The sequence below is a fragment of the Hermetia illucens genome, chromosome 3 (genome assembly GCF_905115235.1).
Source record: "Hermetia illucens chromosome 3, iHerIll2.2.curated.20191125, whole genome shotgun sequence".
Taxonomy (NCBI): Eukaryota; Metazoa; Arthropoda; class Insecta; order Diptera; family Stratiomyidae; genus Hermetia; species Hermetia illucens.
The window spans coordinates 93,954,711-93,978,744 of NC_051851.1; the positions used below are offsets into that span (position 1 = coordinate 93,954,711).

The window sequence follows — 24,034 nt, forward strand, 5'->3', positions numbered from 1 at the left end:
TAAAGGAAAATAGTTTTTGTGATAATGGGTGTATTGCGTTGTGAACCGACAAAAGAAGCCTTTGGTAAATAAATCCGTTGATCTCACCCATATTTTTACGATTCTTTTGTTTATTAATTCTGCAAGAAATGGAGAAGACTCTAATTATTAACTGTGCATACATATGTAAAATGTTAAGACATGTCAATAACTTTCTTCTTGTGAGTGACTGGGATGAAGCCAAGCCAAAAATCTAAAGAGCTGTCCACTGCTGTTCTTAACCGAATCATAACCGGTGAATTTCCTCCTCTTCGGGATGAAATGAATTGTCACCGTAACATGCGAATATGGACCAAGCAAGATAGAAATCATTTCGGCCATCAATGCATTCAACGCCACTGAGCCTAGAGGTCTCCTCACGGAATTGTTTATCACTGCCCCTGCAGTTTCTGCTCATCTGCCACTTCCACTCATACGGCAATCTTGACATTCCAAGACTTTTCCAAAAGAGTGGAAGAAGGGGATGGTCGTCAAGATCCCAAAAAAAGGGACCTGACGTTGAAAAGATAATAGCTAAAATAATACCAAAATGCATCAAAGAACATTTCGAAAGTTTGATCGACAGAAAATAGGCTGGTTCCCGTTCCGGATCATTCTGCATTGACAACATTAACACCCTACGGATCATTTTGGAACAGTCCGCAGAGTTTAGATCTTCGCTACCCCTGCTCTTTGTTGATTTCGTGGAAGCTTTCGATGGTGTGAACAGGAGTGCGTCTGAAGTGCTCTACGCAGGAGGGATATTCTGGAGAAAATAAAACCTATTATCAAGGTAAAGTCTCGGAATATTTTGATGTCCAAAGCGGAGTCCGCCAGGGTTATGTCCTGCCATCAATATTATTTCGTCTGGTTATCGGTGAGGTTTTTCATGCTGCCTTATGCGGAGGGCGTGAAGAAATTCAATGGACCGTGACATCTTTCCTCATACACCTAGACTACGCGGATGACATCTGTTTACTTTCTCGCCAGGTCATGGACCATGGCGAAATGATTCTGGATTTGGAAAAATATGAAAGTAGAGTTGGACTGAAGATAAACACCAACAAAACCAAGGTTCTCAATCTGACGGGTCATCGCACTCTTCCTATCTGCATCAATTAACAAACCATCGAAAACGCCTACAATCAGGAACGGTGGTTTCTGCCGATCGTGGCACCAAACTGGATGTCGCGCGACGCTAAAAAAGCGCTAGATTCGCTTTGGCTGTCTACAATCTGGAGATGCAGTTATCTCAGCACCAACCAACCAGTTGAGACTATTCTGTGTTAGTGTTCTTTGTGTGTTGCTATATGCTCCAAAAGGTCCAAGCATCCGTTAATACCTGTTTGCGTTGTATCATCGAAGTGCCCTAGCCTGACACTATTTGAAACGAAGTACTTAGTCGTCGCACAGGCCTGCCACTCGTAAGCAATGTGACGGAAGTAGTAATGGATAGGTCATACTTTAAGGAGGGGCGACAATTGTATTGCAGGCTACGCTATGCAGTGGAATCAACTCTCCTAAGATGACCAGCGAATGGGTCGCCCCAAGGGCACTTGGCACAGAATAGTCAAGAGGAGTGCGAGCGTCCCGGAAAGTCATTGGGGGAGCTGAAGCGTATTTTGGATAATCACGAGCGATTGCACGTATATGTAGTTGACGGGCTATACTCCACCAAGGGATAAATAGCAACCATATTACTTTTTAAGTAGAAAAATTTTGTAGACCCCCTTTGCACTGGCGCAATTAAATGCAACCATCATCGTGGCAAGGTCAGCTTGCTTAATACGGAAGCATATTGAAGAATATTACATGTTAAAGAATTATAAAGTATGAATAAGAATGGGTCTCAATTAATTAGTAGTGAAAGATAAAAACAGACACTCTGAAAACTCGACATAATAAAGCTGTCAATCTTTTTAAGGGTTGACAATCGAGTGGGTGTGGAGTGAACAGTTTTGATGAATTATGAGTAAAATTTCCTTAGTTTAAGTGCAGTTTTCCTCGATTGCTCTAGCGGTGGTTGAAAACTAACCAGTGTAAACTCATTCTTCTTGTGTAAGGGGACAATCAGACAAGCTATGATCATAAATGATAGCAATGGAAAGTGTTTTGATTTTTTTAGAGGAATAGATTTTGAATACAATCAAACCGCAAAACGTCGCCGTCACTAAAGAATAGTGAGGCTAATACATGAAAGTAAAAACTGAAGAGAAATGGTCCGGATGAATCTCACAAATTGGTCCAGGAATACGCTCAACGAATTTTAGCGAGCGGAGTTCACGGACATTCATTCAAAGGAATCCAAATTACCGATGCTCAAATGAGCCTTCAATGATGGGGATTTCTCATGGACTGTTTATAGATTTGATGGCTTGGACTTACCTTTGGACGGGCATAGTCCTCAAAAGGTTTTCCAAAATTTGTTTCAGCTTCGTCTCTTCCGAGGTATATACTATATCGATCGACTAGTCAAAATATAAAATGGATGATAATATACTTACAGGTACAAACAGTGCATGCGTAATACATCAACCGCGTTAATGTGCGATCTCTGTTGGTTTGTTAAAATACATTTCAACTCCCCAAAGTTTTCCCGAGAAACTTAAATCTTTGCTTAGAAAATCATGTGACTAGCTAAAACTTTTCTGATACCTGGGAGCTGCTAGTCAAGAGGACTACATATAGGAAGAACAAATCGAGGTTTTAGGTGGCGCGGAATGACATTTGTTTTTTGTTAAGAAACGAATCCATTTTGAATCTTTATGTTACATGTTATATATGATTTTATGGCATATCTTATATAGAAGTAGATGTGTAACTTAAATTTTTGAAAAAAGTTGTCATCAAGTACCTATTGCAATTTTTGTCAATGTTTTGCGTGAAAAAAACGCGCTGAAAATAATTTCTCCAATTTATGGTTTATTTATTGGAAAGGAAAACGCGCTCAAAGTAGTTTTCTAAGTTTATTGTTGAATTATTGTTGCTTGAAAACAATTGCCGAAGAAGCTCACATCCTTTATCGTTAAAGTAGTACAAAAAGGCTCTAGTCAGTGAGTAGAGCATTTTATATCCCCCGATGTTAGTCATTGCATACGAGAGTCTCCAATTTTCTACCAAATTTCGTATGAATTAGAGTAGCTATTTCTGAAAAGAATAGTACACCAATTTGAATAATGTTTTATTTCACACAATATCTTAACAAAGTAGGATACTACCCAAATTGAGTTTGCATTGTAAACTGATGTATTTTACTAATTACCGTATCCAATTTGTACAAAATGGTCCGTCTGTCTGTCAGACTATGGACCTAGTTCTTAATGGTAGGTACCTTCAGTGCCAAGCCGCGGGCCTCCCATTTCAAGTCCCTAGACACTTGGTCAGTATCCACCGCTCGATGAGAGAAAATTCGCATTAGCGTGACCCTGGTATTCTGAGTCTTAGGTTGCAGTAAATTTGATCTGTTGTAACTGTGTTAATAATATCGTCATTTCCATCAAACCTGGCAGTGACGAGCTTTACCATATATTATATCACATATTTTTGCAGAATTTCATCATTCTATCATAGAATGAAGTTGAGGGAATTTTCACTCAATTTTAAAAAAAATAGAGTTTTAGTATTATTAATTTTTTTGAACAGCGATGGCGTAGGTCATTACGCCAGACAGCTTTTAGGGATATCGAATTGGTGGACCTCGGCGCAAAACCGAGATGTCTGCAGTTCCTTATTAAGGCAGGCCTAGACCGGATACCAATTGTTGCGCCGTTGATGATGATGAAAATAATCCTCGAACACATTAAAATTGTGTTGCACAAAGTAAGATAAAAGTAAAATCAACTATGGTGTGGTATTGAGAAGGACACAACAAGGCTAAGCTTTTATTGTATTCAATGAATAAATTTATCGTTTTATCATGAATAAACTTATGCTGACTTTCATCGGAAACGAATATACAACAACAAATCTAAAGTCTGAAGATTTGTTGATTAAGTTTATTTGTGGACTTCCGAAAACAAATGGCTTCTGATTGTAGACGTAGCCCACAATGATACGACCACATAGTTAGTGATTGATAGCTTGGTGAAACATACATACATATGTATATTGTGATAGATATTTCCAATAGATTAAGTTCTTCTATTTGCACAGTGGATATACACAGCGACATACACTCACTGACTATTCCACAGTGGCAAAACTTCAATTTCATAGCATCCGATGAGAGTGCGAGTGGGTTTTCAAAACCACATCCACTTCTATGCAAATTTCCATAAAATATCAGAACTTTAGCTATTTCGAAAGATAAATATTCTTCTTCAAAACGTTGTCTACATGCTACTTTTGCCTACATGCTGGCTTCTTGGTGTCCTCTAGACCCGCTGCAGTCACTTAAAAACACAGACTGTCAATTAAAAGCACGGAAAGGAGTAAACACTAAACTCAAAATTGCCTTCATTCACGGAGCAAGTTCTCCAACCCAAGAATATCCTTTTGATATCAGCAGTTTGTTTATTCAAGCTGTTTGTCTTTCACTTTTCCACTCCCCTTGCAACTGCTACTTCTCGTCATGCCCACACCCACAAAAACGCTACCCTCCTTTGGAAACGAGCCAGCTGCATTGTTTACACTCCATTTCTCCGCAAGTAAAATATTATAAAGTCAGTCTGAACCTTATTGTTTTCTCCATTCAACAGGTCACCAGCAGTTGTCCACGTTCCCGCATGAGCTGATATCCAGTGACTTAAAAGACGATTATTCGAAGGCGACCACCCAACCGAATCCGATCCAAACATTCTCACACACAGCAACGATTCGACGCCCCTTGATGGACTCCATTCAAATACCCGTTATCAGGACTCATCTCCGAAAAATGCGTATTTCACCGAAATTCGAATGGAAATGTTGAAAGCAGGCACGGAACCATGGCGCACGTTAAATCGACAATCAAAGTTATGACTGAGCACTTCAAAAGGACACCACTTCGCCTCCGGACTTAAGGACTCAATTTACCTTTCATATACACCTTTACAACTCAATGGACTGTTCTGGGGGAAGATGTGAGATGATAATCGAATCATAAAGGGTACGTGGAAAAGGACAATGCAGCATGGAATTCGAAAGTGATAATGAGCGACAATCAATAGAAATCAATATTACTGCAATCTACGTAACGCTTCAGTCCACTGAAGAGGAAGAGTTAATAGGAACCACTACCACCACCGCAACACTCGACTCGGACTCGGACACGCTTCTTGTAAACCAGACCACCAAATCGATTCTCAATATTGTGGACGATGTGAATTTAGATGGCATATCTACGGATGAATTATTAGATGCGACGGAAACACTTTCCGTAGTTTTAGTATTAAAGTGTTTCGTTATTAGCTTCATTATATTAGCAGCGATTTTTGGCAATATGCTAGTAATTGTTTCGGTGATGCGACATCGTAAGCTGAGGTGAGTACTTTACCGTTCTATTGCAAGAATTGTGTATACGTTTACAGAGAGTTCAAAAGAAAAACCCATCCCCATCCCCATTTTCGCAAAACATATACATTTTTAATCATGAATTAAGCCCCTGGTCGCTGAAAGGCATCAGAATTGTACAAAGGACAGTCCGCATTTTCGTAGAAAATCTTTAGCCTCTGACCGTCGGTATTAGCGTCCAAAAATTTAGATTTATACTTGGAACTGCGAAACTTATTACTCGACTACTCAATCAAAACCCGGGACAGCGCGATCGACAACGAAACGCACGAACCCAATCCAGGGTTGGACGCGATTGTAAACCATCCCAGCATTTAAGGCACTGAAGCTCAAAGTGTTCCCTGTGACTGACAAAAATTAACCATGGGAAGTCTTTTAACAACCGCAGCGCCTTATTATTAAGAAATAGCGCCCAACGTGGGGTTCTCTGTTTCACATTCTTTGTTTGACTCAGAGATGATAGGAATGCTGATATATGTATTTAAAAATTCGTCACGTAAAGCTATATATGTATATATATACTAAACGAGAGATCTATAAACAAGACCTGCAGTAAGTTCGCCTCTAAAGCGAACATACCTTCCCGGTGCAGAACTTGTTCCCCTAAATTGCTCAGCTTTTCAAAGCGACTATCTGTTGAATTGTCAACACACTTATGTGGAAGGACTCTGCATGTGCACTAGCTGTTAAAGAAGGTTCTACGTAAACAAAATCAGTTCACGGTCTATCTTTTCGTCTGTTTGAAATCTATTTCTATTTTCTATTTTCATTCAATTTGATGAAAGCACGGGATGTAGTCTTTCGCTTGCAAGTGGGAGCTTACGCATCACATTGTGTATTAAAGCTCGTTCACAAAACATATCGCAGCGCAAAATCTAGAAATATCACAAGGACGCCACTAGATAAAGCTAGCTCTCAAAGTATGTAGGCCTGACCCCATCATTTGTTCAAACAAAGTCAACAAGAAGCATTTAAAACATTTTGAGAATTTGGTGGGAAACCCTTCTTGAATGAATTCTACGAGGACGGTATTTTGCTGCTATAACATATGTCCCGACTCCGGTAAACTGACTGTAAACACCAGTTTTGTAATCTAGTAAAGGATACGATAGAGGCCAAATTAAATTTAACCCAAATTAATTAAAATATTCTAGAATGCAACTGGTACCATGCACATAAATAATTTAACAATTTTGATGATAGGTGACGACTCTCAGAGTCGGCTGCCGGCCTTCCCAATTCTCGCCGATTATGAATATTACTGTTCAAAAAGTACAGGACAATTTCGCATTCTATCTTTTTATCTTGAACGTGATCCTAGCAAATTAAATTCTGACTGATAAAAAGTTAATTATAATACTTAATTGAAAGTTTCTTCAGGGAGTCGTCGTGATCAGTTGCGATATTTTCTTCTGTCAAAAGCCTGGCTTTGGCCGGCTTTCGATCGCTTACCGTCAACTTCGATATTCAGACCAATCTTGACAAGTGTAAGCGTAAATTACGTGACCATTCGCCACTAGCCCAACGCAACATCTTCGTCTCCACGAAACGTCGTTCATTATCTTTTATACTCGGCCAACACTCAGAGCTATAGGGTACGACAGGACAGACGATACTGCGGTGAATTTTAGACTTGAGAAGTTCGTTGATACGTCGATCACAAGGGCACCAATTGTGGAACGCCACTACATTCAGGATGCGGTTATGCGTGAAGCAATTTCGTAGCGCATTTCTCCATTGGCTGATAGTATTGACCCGAGATATTCAAATCGCTCGGTTCTGCGTAGGTCACTGCCGCTAGCAGTGATAGTGCCTCCTCCATGGGTATCGGTCGACAAACGTTCAGTTTTATTCAGATTCAATCTAAGACCGTGTTGCTTGAGGCGACCATTCCTTTTTTGAACAAGTTGCTCGAGATCGTTCTTGTTATCAGGTGCTAGGAAAATGTCATCTGCAAGCAGCACTGTATAGGGCGCTGGAAGTTGGATGTCAGCGTCCATATGAAAAACTAAGAGGAGTGATGAGAGGACGCCTTGATGAACACCGACAAAGATACGAAGCGGTTTTAATACACCCGCCACACTTCGATGTCTGCTTTTCGAATCGTGGTTGAGTAATTGGATCCATCGCACGGGTTTGTCTGCCACTAATTGTTGTCGTAGAGCATTCCAAATGAGTTCGTGTGGTACACGGTCAAACGCTTTCTCCAGATCCAGAAAACCCACGTAAAGAGGAGGGCGGTGCTTCTCACGGGGTTTTCCGCGCAGCATGTTTTGCGTCAGAAGTTCTACAGTTCTTGACAAAGCCGGGTTGATTCACAGTTATTTAAACAATTTCGCCAATATTTTTGTCAAGAATGCCTTCAAAAATATTATTATAGTAGGGAAAAGTAATCGGGTCAGATGATAATTTGAATATTTTGCTTTCTGCTACATTCCCCGATTTCATTCTGAAATGGTAATGCCAACACCGTATTGAGTCTATGGGGTAACAAAATGGAGAAATCCATAACCATTTTCACCGCATTCGCATTCTATGTCGCACCAGGCCAGGGTTTCTTGTAGAGCGCTGATATTAGGGGGGAAGGGCCCTTTTGTGTTCCTCGGTTTTTCCAGTGAAGGTACCAATATTTAGCGTACAGATATGCATTTGTATTGCTCAGACGCCGTCCATGCGTCGAGAACCCTTGCTCGTTTCTCGACAGCACTGGGCTTTGAAGTGGAGCCCCTAGCATTTCTCGGAGGATCGTGACTCAAACCGATCATTTTGTTTTTAAAGACATTGGATGCATTTCCTTGGTCGGCCTGTCGCGTGGTCTGTAACCAAGAGAGATCAGGCAACATTTAGTATAGTGGAATAAATCTCCTTATCAAAATCGGTTCAATGTCTGTCTGTCTGTATATCACAGGCACTTTTCTCAGAAACGGCTATACCGATTGAGACGAAATTTGGTAAGAAGGTGGGAACTGTCGACCCTCAGACATGCAGTGAGTGATACCCTCCTACGTTGTTTATCTCAGAGTTATAAAAGTTAGTAGTAGTATAAAATATAATATGATGCATATTATCTCCAAGTTTGATCATATATATCATATATATTGATCATATATAAATCATGCTATTAGTAACAAAGTTACAGTAGCTCAAAATTGTCTTTACCGTGTAAATTTACAACCCGAAGTACTAAATTTGGTATGCTAAATGCATATTCTTAACGGGCTACGCACAAATGGGATAGTTCTACACTCAAATATGCTCACACAAGAAGCAAACAAAACCTTCCATACCTGAAGCGCCCAGCTTCCGGTTTCCCCACTTGTTTAATATATACACACGCACTTATCTGTTTCAAGTAACTGATACTGATATACAAATAACTAGAATGAACGAAGAAAGGAAAACTGAAATGCGACCCGCGTTCCCGGGAATTCACTGTGATAGTACAATGAATTCACGTAGAAGACAAAACGTTCACCTCCTATAACTTTGTTAATAATTGTTATCTAGATAGCCTTGAAGTTTGCCAGAATTGCGTCGTATATTATCACTTACACTGATGCCAACTTTTGCACTTCTAGGATCAATTTAGTGGAGATTTTCGTGTAAAATTTCAAATTATCGTAAAATGCTATTACTTACTTTATTTGAACATACATCGGCATGATATGTATTTTGGAGCCTAGATGAAACATGCACCACTCTGATTTTTTTAGATTTCGATTGGAGAGATTCTGAGAACGTGACCTTTTTTTCATTTCGGGGCACACCTTTTGAGTCCTGACTCCTCTGTGTTCGACCTAATATCAAAAATAGATCAGCTTCAATTTTTTTTGATTAATTAATTGAGCCCTTTCATTTAATATCCTATATGACCCCAATCTATGAAAAAAATGTTGACAATAAGTTTATCCGTTTCCGAGTAAATAAATCGAGTGTGACGGACAGACAGATATTGGATCGATTTTAATCAGGTTTTGTTTTACACAAAAACTTAAAAAGTCGCAAAATAGATCCCCCCGTGTGTCAAATTCAAGGAAACTCATTCTTCTATCGAAAATATGGTCAATGCAATAGATTATAGTCTGAACTATCAGATATTTTTTTAATATTATACTTATACGCGGGTAGTTTCGTCAAGATTTTACATCTCCCAATTTATTTTTTTCATCGGAAACTTCTGAACCGTTGGGTTAGGACAGCCGTCATTTTATATTTTTTTACAAGTAAAATTATTATCTTTAGCAAATAATAATATCAGCATTTTAAATTTGAATAGCTTCCATAGCTTTTACCATTTTTTTATGACAGGTGAAAGCAAAAAGTAATCTTTCGTGTTTTAATAGTGGACGAACCCCTTAATAATATTTTACAATTTTTAGGTGCAACAAGAACATAGTATTCAATAGGAATGGAATATTTCAGAAAGTTCAAAAACGTACTTTTTAAGTTATCTTACATGTGAACTTTAAAAATACTGCTTTGGGGAAAACACCGTTAAAATTTCAATTATGGAAAATCGACAATTTTAATGACTTACAACTATTCAGCGTTTCCAGTTACTTAATTGTGGGTTAATTTTCTCTTCTTACTTTCTTTGTGTTCTGCAGTAGAGATATCCGAGTGTAATTACGCGGTATTTCTAGCGATTAAATTATTTGAAATAAAAATTGCTTTTTCTATTCGGTAGCGTTAGTTCGGGCAACACTTGTATGCCCCACAAACACATGCTCAAGTTGTTTGTTTAGAAAGCAAAAATATGACATCACACCTGGCATAGATCATATAGCATTATTCAATCCAATTTAAAATTTATGAAATTATTAGTGGAAAATGGTTGATGACAGAAGATTTACTTCTTGAACGGCAGAAAAGGAAGACCTTCCTGGATCGCACTGTCACTGGCGTCGAAAAATGGATATACGATAGCACTATGCGACAAAAAGTTGGTGCTGGCAAGTGAACCAGGTCAACCCCAAAACAAAATATTCATCCGTCAGATTTTTCAGTCGACATACACCTCGTTCGTACTAACTTGTTTCGAAAATGGTTAATTTAGGGGCAAGTAAAAACTTTAACCTAAAATAATTTTATTGATAATAATACGATTTTCCAATATCGTGTCCTATATTGTGGTCTAAAATATGTTTCTTATATTTCTCGGATAAAATTCGGGGGATTTTCGGGCAAAGTTACAAAATATCTGGTATTATCAACTTGATTGATACTTTAAGGCTTAGGCAGCTTTAATATTGCGGTATCATCGTTATTTTTTTTAGATCTTTCGAATGGTTAACTTCTGAGAATCAATCATCATCTAGAATAGTTATGGACCTCCTAATAGCCAGTGGGATCAAACTAAAGCTACCAGGAGCGAGCAGCTTGGATAGCTTCGACTCGACACTCAAAGCATCGAGCATCCTAGTGAGATGGTGAAGATAGGTTCAGTGCGAGCTGTTAAAGAGTCGTAGTCAAGCTTCCTGGAAGCTCAGGAGCTGTCTTCCAGTTTCGGGCAGCTGTGGCGTAGGCCAAGCAGACGCTACAACACCGTACCTATTCCACACTCTAATTTTCACGCAAATCTGAATATTGGAACAATTTGTTTAGCCAAATATGTTACATTATTAGGGTTTTATGTGAAACAAAACCTTATTAGAATCGAGTTGATGTCTGTCTGTCCGTCTGACTGTCTGTCTGTCAGTCACATCGCATTTATTCGGAAACAGCTAGACCGACTGTCACGAAAATGGGTGAAAGCGTTTGATCTGTTATTCTCTTTACATATAGCATCCATTTTGTTGTAAGTTTAAGGGGGAGGGCGTTCCCCATACATGTGAATGGAGGGTACAACATTTTTTTTCCACTTATGTGGCCGTGTGGGGTATCAAATGAAAGGACTCAATTAGTGCTTTTCGAAACTGGGAGTGAGGGTTCAAAATATGGCCGTCTCAGAACCTATCCAACCGAAAAATCTGAAAAAATCACAGTGGTGCATCTCTATGAAATTTAGGCCCCCAAGTTATAGGAGGTCAAACTTTGCCATTTTTATGAATTTTGTGCATTCTACAACGTCTATGACGTCATCATCCCATATCAATTCGTCAATACCACAACAAAGTAAGTTCATATGAATGGGTCGGAAAGAATTATTTTATTTTAGTTTTTTAGTCATTTATGTATGAATATTAATTACTCCAAACAGACATGTGTGTATGTAGATACAAAGTATTTGCGTGCTAATGAACTTTGCGGGTAGTGTCTAGTGTATTCAGATAGATATATTTGTACATTAAACACATGTACATATGTATGCTTTTGTGCACGAAGAAATTGGAAATATGTGTACGATCAATTTATATGCGTGCATGTATATGTACAGTATTCGGAAATAGGCAATTTGTAATATCTATGGCTGTAATATGTACGCATGTTCTGTAGTTTGGAGAAATATGAAGGAATATATTTGATTCGTAGCCATATACAGATAGAAAAATATGCCCAAAAGTTTCTCACATCAGATGAACACAAAATCTTTATACCCGAGCTTCCGGTTTTCCGACTTGTATTTAGCCCCGTAGGGAACTATTTCACTATCAGATGCAGGGAAGAAATAGCGGCGTCTTATGAGAATATAATCTATAAATTGTAGGAAGGAGGGAGAACCTTCTAATAAACCATGCAGTGACAAGTACAGCGTCTTGTGTATCAGAAAAATCGAACACAGGCACAGACTATTCACCAAAACGACCATTAAGTAACCTGCAATGAAGTTTTGGTCATCAGTAGTCAAGTTACAAGTCTCGCAGTTCCAGTGAGATTCAAACCGCGACCTTCCGTACGACAGCCTTATCCCTGTCCACTGAGCTATCCGGACATGTAGATAAGTACATTTTATTGGACTTTAAGGATGTCTGGTGAGGGGTGCCACTATGGTAATTATCTAGCAGAATAAAACTTGATTTCTGACAATATAAAACAAGTGGGGAAACCGGAAGCTAGACGCTTCAGGTATGAAAGGTTTTGTGTATTTCTATTATAAAGAGATTTGAGTGTGCATTTGTCCCATTAGCATGAAGCACGTAAAATATGCATATATTATGTGAAAATTTCCACTTTCAAGGGATATTGACATGCATAGTCTTGAATTTACAGAGAAGCGACAGTTTAGACCTAGTATAACTTTGTTAGTAGTAGTGCGATTTTCACCAAATTTGGCAGGATCATAGAACATGATCCTGTAGCTTACATTGCTGCAAAATTTTGTGATTCTAGGGTGAACTTAAGGGGGGTTTTTCTGTCAATTACTAAACATTATAGTAATGTACTATTATTAACTTTATTTGAAAAGGTATTTCGGAGCCTAGGCACCATATAGTAGCAGCCCCTTGATTTTTTTCAGATTTTTCGTTTGGGTAGTTTCTGAGAATAGGTTCGTTAAAAAATGATCACTTTCAACCCCCCGCACTCCCCACCTTTCCAACAAATGTCAAAACTAAGACCGTCTAGGAAAAGTAATAACCGAGACCTTTAATTTGATAGCCCACATGATTATATCTGATAAAAAAAATTTACACCCCCCTTTTGCATGTATGGGGACCCCCGTAAATTCGACGTAAAAGGATGTAATTCACGATATGCATGAGCGTTCATAGTTCCCACTTTTCTACCAAATTTGGTGCCAATCGCTACAACCGTCTCCGAGAAAAATGCATGTGACGGACAGACAGACAGACAGCAAACCGAATTTAATAAGGTTTTGTGTTTACCCAACGCTTTTGTTACCTGTTACCTGCCTAATCTACTACAACTCAAACTGTATACTACGAGATATACCTATGCGGACTTTCCATAGACAAACTTTCAAGTTTTATGCTATGACCTAGTTCTGGGGTCCGTGGGTTCTTATTCTAATACTTATGTAAAAGGAATGTGTTCTTGCTACCCCTAAACCATTGGACACTTTCTTTCAATTACTTGCAGCTGAAAACCATTTACTAAATGTATTAATTACTAACAATGAGCTAATTCTATTTCTGAACGCCTAAGGAAGAAGACGATAATTACCAATTTCAGTATAACCATCTGGGAGGAGGTGATCTTGGGTGAAACATAGGGGACTGTGGGCATCGAAGGTGTAACAGGTCTCATTCTCAGAGCCTACGCAAACGAAAAATTTACAAAGAAATTACAATGGTGCATCTACATGAAATCCACGCAAATTCTTCCCAAATACTAGATATCTATACAAAAAAAGTTAATAATAGTATATTATCATATTTTAGAAATTTACTCGGAATCAACCACCCATAAGTTCATCCTAGAAGTACAGAATTTGGTACTGTTATAAATAACAACATAATACACAAGTTTGGAGTTTGATGGAAATCCAACTATTATTAACAAAGTTATATTTTGTATTTCACGTAAGTTTATCGCAATCAGATGGCACTTTGACATAAAGTGAACTCATATGAATTGGCGAGTTTGATATATCAAGGATTTTTTGAGTTTCTAACTATGCATGAATGAAAAAATGTGCACATATGGGAACCCGGAACCATTCATATCCGAAGCCACCAGCTTCCAGTTTCTTTTCTAGTTCATTGTAATATGATTTTTAACATAGTTATAATAGCCAGCCAAAGGGTAGTATAGGTCCTGGGCGAAAGGTGGATTGGTACCCACGATGGAGCGGAAAACCTGGGAAACACCTGCTTAACCAACACCAACAGCTCTACTACCAAGCCCTATTTCCACCTGCACTTGGTGACCGCTGGGAGCTCTTTCTTAACGAAAAGCTGCAGACAGAGAAGGATGCGAGTCACCCACGCCTAAAACCGGGACAAACTTTACCAACTGGTCCTCCAGATTGGGAGTTGGGTAGGGCTGACAACCCTACTCGGAAAACAACTTGTTACGAAGCCACAACAGGAGCCTCGGACTGGATGGATTACACAACGATGAACCTGGCAACGGCAGAGGAATAACGATTTGCGCATTTTCTCATAGAACGTGCGCTCCCTGAACAGAGATGAAGCTGCTGAGCAGCTAGCCGATACCTTGTCTCAATACAGGGCTAATGTATAAGCGTTACAGAAGATGCGTTGGACAGGGACCGGTTTCTTGCGGAAGAGTCACTACCCCATATATTATAGTGGCCATCCAGTAAACCATATAGTCGGTGTAGGTTCCTTAGTCAGGCAAAAAATGAAACCAGCTGTTATCAGCTTTGAAAACATAAGCGAACGAGTATCCACTCTGCGCTTGCGAGGCAAGTTTAGAAATATAAGCCTCATTAACGTTCACGTCTCCACAGAGGAAACTGCAGAGTCGAAGAAGGGTACCTTCTACGAGGCAGTAGAACGAACCCTCGAAGCCTGTCCCAAATACGATATCAAAATCATACTTGGGGATTTTAACAGCCAAGTAGAGAAGGAGCCCGTATTCTGGCGATACATTGGCTCCCATAGCTTACACCAAAATACAAATGATAACGGACTGCGGATCATTCAATTAGCAGTGTCATACGAAATGGTTGTTGGAAATGCCTGGTTTGAGCGGAAAGCGGTCTACAAACATACATGGGCCTCTCCAGACGGGACCACTTTCAACCAAATTGATCACGTGTTTATCGAACACCGCCATCTCTCAGCCTTGATGAATGTCCGAACATATAGGAGGTCAATAAACACTCGGATCACTATCTCGTTGGCATGGTGCTCCGAGCTCGAATAACAACATCACCTAGAATCCGCTCTGACAATCTGGTGGCAGTTAACACTGAAGCCATCCACAACACAGACTTGCGCAAAACCTATAAGAGGGAAATTAATGCCGTAGTAACCAGAGTCAATAGAAATCCTAGAGACGAAGCATCAACAAATGATCTTCACAATCACCTGAAAAACATTATCACAACCCAAACGCAGAAAGTGTCGGAACGGTTGGTTTGTTGATGAATGTAAGCTAGCAACGGAAAGAAGAATGCTGCATACCGAGTAATGCTGCATTCTTAAAGAATGCAGGTGCGCGCAGAGACTTATCAAGAACTCCGGCGAGTGGAGAAGCGACTTCACAGACGGAAAAAGGAACCCTGGGAAACCGAAAGGTCTGTGAACTCGAAAACTACACGGAGCAACAGTACGAGGCGCGGAAGTTTTAACAACAAGTCAGCAGGATGAAGCCTTACACACCTCGATGTTCATCTTGCCAAGACAAAGAAGGAAATCTGATTTCTGACAGAATGGGCATATTAGAGCAATGGGTTGTGTACTTTGACGAACTACTAAACAACCAGAACATCGGCGAGTTGGAGGTCCCGTCAACTGAAGACGACGAACAAATACTGCCACCACCAAGTATAGAAGAAGCCGATGAATTGCAATCATCGACTTAAAAATAATAAGTCGCCAGAAGCCGATGCAGTTACAGCCAGATTGGTTAAATATGGAGGCGACTAATTACACCAAGTGGTTCATCGACTTGTACTCAGAGTGTAGGACAGCGAATCAACGTCTGATGACTGGAAAAGGGGCATTAACTGTCTCATACATAAAAAGGGAGATTTCACACAGTGGAGCAAATATAGAGGTATCACATCGCTGAGTACCATCTATAAGATATTCTCCGCTATCTTGCTAGGCCGGATAGCCCCATACGTTCAGAACATCATTGGTCCGTACCAAAGAGGCTTCACTTCTGGCAAATTAAAGAAAGTAGTTCTTGATGCTGAGGCAAATGCAAGAGATACGATCCTCTTTAAGTCTACCCAACTACTGGCCTATGCTGACGATATCGACATCATGGGAAGAACGACCCGAGACGTACAAACTGTCTTCATTCATATCGAGCAGGCGGCGTGAGATCTTGCACTGCACATCACTGAACCAACCAACAACATCACACCGCACTGGTCAAACGGGAAGAATAAAGAACTTTGAGACCGTTGATAATTTCTCCTATCTAGGGTCGAAAATCACAACCGATAACAGCTACGATGATGAAATCCGTGCAGCCTATTTCAACTTAGAAAAACTGTTCCGCTCGAAACCTCTCACCATAGGATCAACGCTCTTACTGTACAAGACAATGATCTTGCCAGTCCACATGTATTCCTCGGGGACTTGGATTCTTAGCAAGAAGAATTGCGAATTATTGGCCGCGTTCGAGAAAAGAATCCTCCGAAAAATGTTGGCCCCCTACATGAGAATGGACGATTCCGTAGCCTACATAACGACGAAATCTATGAGCGATACCATGGCCGTCAAGTTGTGGATAAAATCTGGCTAAATATGATAGGTTACTGTGAGCCGCTCACTTAATTCATATGGATGAGGATGATCCAGGCCGCAAAGTCTATAAGTCTATAAATCTGTGGTAGGAAAAGAAAACCAGGGAGACCCTGCCTGAGATGAAGCGATGGCGTAGGTCAGGACGCCAGACAGCTTTTAGGGATATCGAATTTGTGGACCTCGGAACAAAATGATGTCTGGATATGTGGAGTTCTTTTTAAGGCAGGCCTAGACCGAATACCGGTTGTTGCGCCGTTGATGGTGATGAGGATAGTAGCCAAAATGGTGCAACATTAATTTTTTAGCAGAAAGACAACATCCGTAAACAATGTTCCGCAAATACGCAATACCGAAAACTTTTCATACCTAAAGCATTCAGAACTCCCCGATTGAATATGGTAAAAAGGCTACCTTTAACTTCCAAGACTCTGGGCGACATCATATACGAGTATGGCATTACTTTGCAAATAAGTTTAAAAAATTTCTGCTCAAGGTTGATGTGTCCCCAACGACATTCAATGCAAATCTTAAAAATTTAGTGCAATTTTAGCGAATGTGGAGAATATGTATGTGTTGACTACTGAAAGACTAGTTGTCCAAACAAAGCGAGAAATTCAAAGTACCAAAAAATCATACCACGAATATATGTACATACATATGTATTGTCTGTCTGTCTGGTCGTGCTGTGCAGAACAAATCGGTTTGTGACCACCCGGAAGATGAAGTCCATACGCTACTATGTTTAACTCACATTTCCGAACCCCGTAAAATGAGGCAAATCGCCTGATTAATATGATGAACTGGTTGGTTACATACTTCTCTTCTGTTGTTGTTCATTACGGGAATCAATATATTGAGGTCAACTTCCTCTTACTCCTCCTGATGACTCTTTAAACCGATGAATATATTTTCATCTAAATTTCTTGTTCGTATTAGCAATTTCTTTTTTCTTTCATCTTGTGGAATCTTCTTCTACTAAAGCAAGAATGGATTCTCATTACTAATGTGGTTATCCATATTTAGACCTCGCAGTTCTATTTTCGAAACCGTACCGCTGAAAATAGCTATAATATTTAGTCAAACTCAACCCTCGCTTTGCGATCGCTTCCTCTGTATTCTCCTCAGTCATCTGGAAACATTCCTACCCTCTTCAACTTTCATCTTTTCAGATACTGAACCATGCTTGGCGAACGAGAAATGAGGGAAAATATATCTACGTAAAAATAGAATACTTTTCAGGTTGAGTGAAGTGTTGAATGCTGAACATCTCATAACCTGGCTTAAGTGGTCGAGTCGAATATTTCACGTGGACATATGCGATATCTTTTGTGTTATATTGTATGCCAATTGCATTGTATTTTTAAAGAGAGCCGGCAGTTGAATTGACCTAACTTTCTTTGTTGTCAATAAGGACTTTATTCTATAGGGAGACAGTTGCTAAGGCAACCGCATTATTTCCGGCATTATATTGGTGCTTATCCCGGTTATATCAACTGCGTACTCTTGGATATCTTTCAACTTGAAATTGAGAGCTGGGTTCCGATGGAGGAGAATATTCTGGGGAATGTCCTTACTTAGGAGTACGCTTCACATCTGGCGATTTTCCCTGAATACTTAAAGTTTCCAGCATGTGGTTCCCGTCTCAAGGAATACTGTGAACGAAGTTATACGAAATGGACCTAAATGACGCCAGCAAAAATCAATAAAAGGAAGGATAAATTCGGAGACTACAGACTCAATGCACTATTTTAGAAATTTGACAAGGTTTCGTCCACGACAGAAACAACTTACAGCGTGTCAAAAAAGTATTCGTCTGCTTACCTTTTCCGTCATTAATTTTGGATTTTCATAATTAAATATGTTCAGTTCATGTCCTCAATTTTCAATGAAAAATAAGCACTTCACTCATTGTTATTCAGAAAAAACAAAAACACAAAGTAGACGCCAGTATTACACACCAAAAAAGTATTCGTCTCAATGCATTTTCGCTTGAAATATAACTAAATAACGGAACTTACCAAAATATTTTGGTACGTAGTGAGTTGGCATTGCGTTGTAATCTAGTTAGTGTTATATCTTAAAACAATAGATTTCAAGCGTTCGTGCCGTGTTAAATCTTTTTTCTAAATTTTAGTGTTTTTTCAAGGCTTTTTCAACGAATAAAAAGAAAACTACTGAATAAATCGCAATTATCCTAGAAAACTTCAAAGAATTTCGTTGGATAAATTTTGGGCTATGGTGGCAGCAGATCTTCAATATGAAGTTTCGAGAAAAACTCATTTAAAAGTGGAATGTGATTTTTAGCCATACAATTTTAACTGTCCATTAATTTGCTATCCCTAGTCCATAAATCTGAGTTTTCTTGAAGAAACCCATGTTCAGTCTTAGCTTCAATTATTGCCCTTTTAGCGCTTTATTACGGCGAGCGAGGTAAATCTGGCATATGACTTATCACGCGTTTAACACTATAATTTCCGAACAACTTCGAATATCAAAAAATTACTTCGCCCATATATTCTACACTATATTTAGATAAAACTGAAGCTAAAAATCGATTCCGCAGATCCGATAGACGGGATGACCCCCCTTAATTATTATTGAATTGCAAAAAGGGACGAAAGGAATGCGAAACAGCTGCTGAAGAGCAAAAAATTGTAAATAATTTATTCAAGGTCGTAAATTAAAAGAAATAAGTACAAGTGCTGCAGACAATTGCAACTATTAAAAGATTATCTATAGGTATCTGAAAACACGAAAATGCGAAAACGATCTAGCCGACCATAAAAAATAACCGGAAGCGAAAAACGGCAAATTTAAAAAAAATCCTAGGCAAATTTCAACAAAAATTGCTGCTAAGGTGAAGAAAGAAGTAGGCAAAATAATATCGGGAAAGTGTATGGAATGTTCTTCCTGAGGCTGGATATGTCAAGCATACATCTCGCAGGAAACCATACACCAGCATAAATAACAAGAAAAGGCTTGATCTTGCCAAATATGTATAGGAATTATCCCCAGAACTTTCGGAAAAAATTCATCTTCGCAATAGTAAAACACGGAGGGGAACACTGGTTGTACAAGCGCTAATGGAGTAGGAGACTTGCACTTTTTCAATTGAAATATAGACCACAAAGTCTATATTGATATTTCCAAATGCCATCTTCACAGTAGAGAGAGTTAACACTGAAATCATCCACACCACAGTCCTCCGCAACACCTATAAGAGGGAAATGGTTGCCGCTATAACCGCAGTCAACAGAGATCCTGGAGATGAAGCATCAACAAATGATCATCACAATCACCTGAAGAACGTTATCATAAATACAGCCACAAACATAGTTGGCCCCAACCGCAAACATAGTCGGAACGGTGATGAATGTAAACTAGCAACGGAACGAAAGAAAGCGACTTAACACTAACTCCGGCAAGCGGAGAAGCGACTTCACAGATGGGAAAAGGAAGCATAGGAGAACCAACAGGTCTGTGAACTCGAAAATATAGGGAGCAACCGCATCAGGCGCGGAAGTTTTTCCAATAAATCAGCAGGATGAAGCCTTACAGACCTCGATGTTCATCCTGTCGAGACAAAGAGCGAAATCTGATTTCCGACAGAATGGACATATTGAAGCCATGGGTTGAGTACTTTGATGATCTACTGAACAATCAGAACATCGGCGATTTGGAACTCCCGCCAACCGAAAACGACGAGCAAACGCTGCCACCACCAAGTATAGAAAAAAATCATAAGTCGCCAGGAGCCGATGCAATAACAGTCGAATTGGTTAAATATGAAGGCGATCAATTGCACCAAGGGCTTCATTCCACACATAAAAAGGGAAATATCACGCAGTGCAGCAACTATAGAGGTATCACGTTGCTGAGTAGCATCTATAAGATATTCTCCACTATCTTACTAGGCCGGATAGCCCCATACGCCCAGAACATCATTGGCCCATACCAAAGAAACTTCATTCCAGGCAAATCAGCAACAGATCAGATTTTCACTGTGCGGCAAGCGATGGAAAAACTGTTGAAATATGAACATCAGTTGCACCATCTTTTCATCGACCTTAAAGGCGCACAATGGGGACAATGGGCATAGCCAGGGTAAAAGTATGCTCGGCCATGAGAGAATTTAGTATCCCGACGAAATTAATAAGACTAACTAGGCCGACCCTGACCAATGTGCGAGGCCAGATAGAAGCAGCAGGATCACTCCGAAGACCATTCGACATCAGCAACGTTCTACAAAGAGAGGGATGCCCTATCATGTGTCCTCTTTAACCTGGCCGTGGAGAAAGTTATCAGTGAAGCTGAGGTAAATGCAAGAGGTACGATCCTCTTTAAGTCCACCAAACTACTGGCCTATGCTGACGATATGGACGTCATAGGAAGAACGGCTGAGACGTACAAACTGCTTTCATCCAGATCGAGCAGGCGGCGCGAGATCTTGGGTTGCACATCAATGAAGGCAAGACAAAGTATATGGTGGCAACGTCAGCACCAAAAACAAACCAACAACAACATCAACGCACTAGTCGAACGGGAAGAATAGAGATAGGAAACTGCAACTTTGAGACCATTGATAATTTCTTCTATCTAGGGTCGAAAATCACAACCGATAACAGCTACGATGATGAAATGTGCGGTTGTTGGCAGCCAACAAAGCCTATTTCAGCTTACAAAGATTATTACGCTCGAAACGTCTCACCATAGGGTCAAAGCTCTTACTGCACAAGACAATGATCTTGCCAGTCCTCATGTATTCCTCGGAGACTTGGGTTCTTACCAAAAAGAATTGCGAACTCTTGGCCGCGTTCGAGAGAAGAATCCTCCGAATAGTTTTTGGCCACCTACATGAGGATGGACGATTCCATAGCATGCATAACGACAAAATCTATGAACGATACCATGACCGTCCGGTTGTCGATAAAATTCGACTCAATAGATTACGGTGGGCGGGTCACTTAACCCGTATGGATGTGGATGATCCCACCCGGAAAGTCTGTAAGGCCAATCTATGGTAGAAAAAGAAGACGAGGCAGGCCCTGGCTGAGATGGAGCGCCTACCTTTTCATGGTAGGCTTAGACCGGATACCGGTTGATGCGCCTTTGATGATGATGATGAATGCCTCGAAACACATAACACTAAATACAAAATTGTGGCTACTCTACAACACTCCAAAAAGGTTCGGATAGTCCCCAGAGTGGAGGATGAAATCCGAGGCAGATATATTTCAAACAAAAATGACTTAAGAATTGCTTCTCAGGAAAAATGGAAAACCGATACCAGCTCACTACGTACCAAAATGTTTTGGTAAGTACCGTTATCTAGTAATATTTCTGGCGTCTACTTTGTATTTTTGTTTTTTCTGAATAACAATGGTGTGAAGTGCTTATTTTTCATTTTATTTCTAAAGAATTGATAATAGAGGAAAATTGAGGACATGAACTGAACATATTTAGTTATCCAAAGTCAATAATAATCGTTGGCGCAACAATCCATATTGGATCAGGGCCTTGAAGTGTGGTAGAGCACCTCATTCAAGACCGAAACGGTACACTGGAGTATACTGTACGAGGCAACGTGATCAGCATTGCGCTCGCCCGAGATTATTACCCTGATTTGACTCAGGTACTATTTCACAGCTGAGTCGACGGGTATCCGATGTCAAATCACGATACAAATCCCACTGCCACCAGTGAGATTTGAACCGCGACCTTTTGTACGATAGCCTTGTGCTCTAACCACTCAGTTATCCAAAGTTAATCCCGAAAAAGATAAGCGGACAAATACCTTTTTGACACACTGTATGAAACCTCTGCCCTGGAACGGTATGACCGTAGTTGATAGCCCCCCTTGTTTCCATTTATTAATCGGCCAAAATGGCATGGTTACAAATTACAACGAGAAAGAAACCATTTGAATCGGGTCTACACAGGCTTAAAGCGAACCATATATTTAAAGTTGATGACGGACGCCTGAGTCCGAGGAAAAATTACATCCATAAAACTTCGGAAATCGACAAATGCCATGAAAAACATTTATTATATTTATTGGAACAGATTCATAAATAAAGTTTTCAATATTTTTCCTCCCTTTTGGAATGTTTGCGTGAGTGTTATTTTGATTCTGCCCTGGTACCCTGGTGAGCCAAAGGACTGTTGCCTATAACGCCATCGATATAGGGGCCTTAGGACAACTTACGTTTAGTCAAGGTTGGTGAAAATCGAAAAAACTTTTTCATAGTACTTGAAAGCTAGAGTGCGATACCTTGTAATAAACATAGGTTCCAACTGTCAAGAAATAACAGAAAAATAAAAAAAGCAAAGATTTTGGTTTGCAGCTTAATAGCTCTGTTATGAAAACTAGTAAATTTATTAGGTAATTTGGATTCACTCCCTTAAATAATTCGTTAATCATTCTCCACTCATTCTCTCCGTAATGGGACCTGAAACTGAAAATGGCTTTCCATTGAAGTTGTTGTTGTTGATCCTGCTGTATCGCACCGATTCGGCTAACGATGACTCCCGACAGGAACAGAAAGGCAGGCTGTTGTCTATGATCTATAATGCAGGTCAGGGAAGAATGGAGATTGTTTGGATCTTCTTATTTTAAGGAACGAGGTATGCGACTCGGGTGTATGCTTATATTAGTAAAAAAATTTAAACTGAAAACCAAAAAAGAGAAAAGGAGGAGTTACGCCAGATATGAAAGATGAAGGCAGGAGGAAAAACAGGAGTAGGAAAGGGAAGAGCGAAGCTAGAGTCTGATGCCTCTTTCATAAAACTGGCCAGGTCTCGGTAACGGTTAATTCAACCGAGGTTGGTCCTATGGCGAGAGAACTTTTTGCATTGAAAGATAATGTGATCATTCGTCTCGTCCACACCCCAGCTATCACAGACTGGCGAAGGAGCCACCTCGAACTTGGCCAGAAGGGCTTTACAAAAGGAAAAGTTTGAAACTATTCTGTTGGGAGTCTTGACGTCACCCGCGGTGAGTAGCATGTCCCGAAACCAGGACTTGCTGCGAATGTTGGGGAAGACACTAGAGAAAACTTACTATATCTAAGGAAGTGGGTTTGAAAACCTCTGTCCATTCAGATCGAATGGTGTTACGTGTTAGTTGCCAGACTTCAGAAAAAACAGAAAGGAGGCTGCCGGTCGTTCTTGCTTGTTTGGCATAATTATCCACCATTTCGTTGTAAGAATTTCCGCTATGCCCAGGAACCCAGAGTGTG

At 39.9% G+C, this 24,034-nt stretch overlaps 1 protein-coding gene across 3 annotated transcripts in view; it reads left to right on the plus strand.

The window, feature by feature from the left end:
• Positions 1–24,034, plus strand: part of LOC119652791 (octopamine receptor beta-1R-like) — a 291,369-nt gene that overhangs the window by 169,360 nt on the left and 97,975 nt on the right. For 2 of the 3 annotated variants that reach the window (XM_038057105.1, XM_038057107.1), the window contains exon 3: positions 4,716–5,478. In XM_038057105.1, the coding sequence (XP_037913033.1) occupies positions 5,129–5,478 (350 nt within the window). In that variant the 5' untranslated portion in view covers positions 4,716–5,128. Of the gene's footprint in view, positions 1–4,556; positions 5,479–24,034 lie in introns of those variants that run through there. The other variant, XM_038057106.1, reaches the window with a different exon arrangement.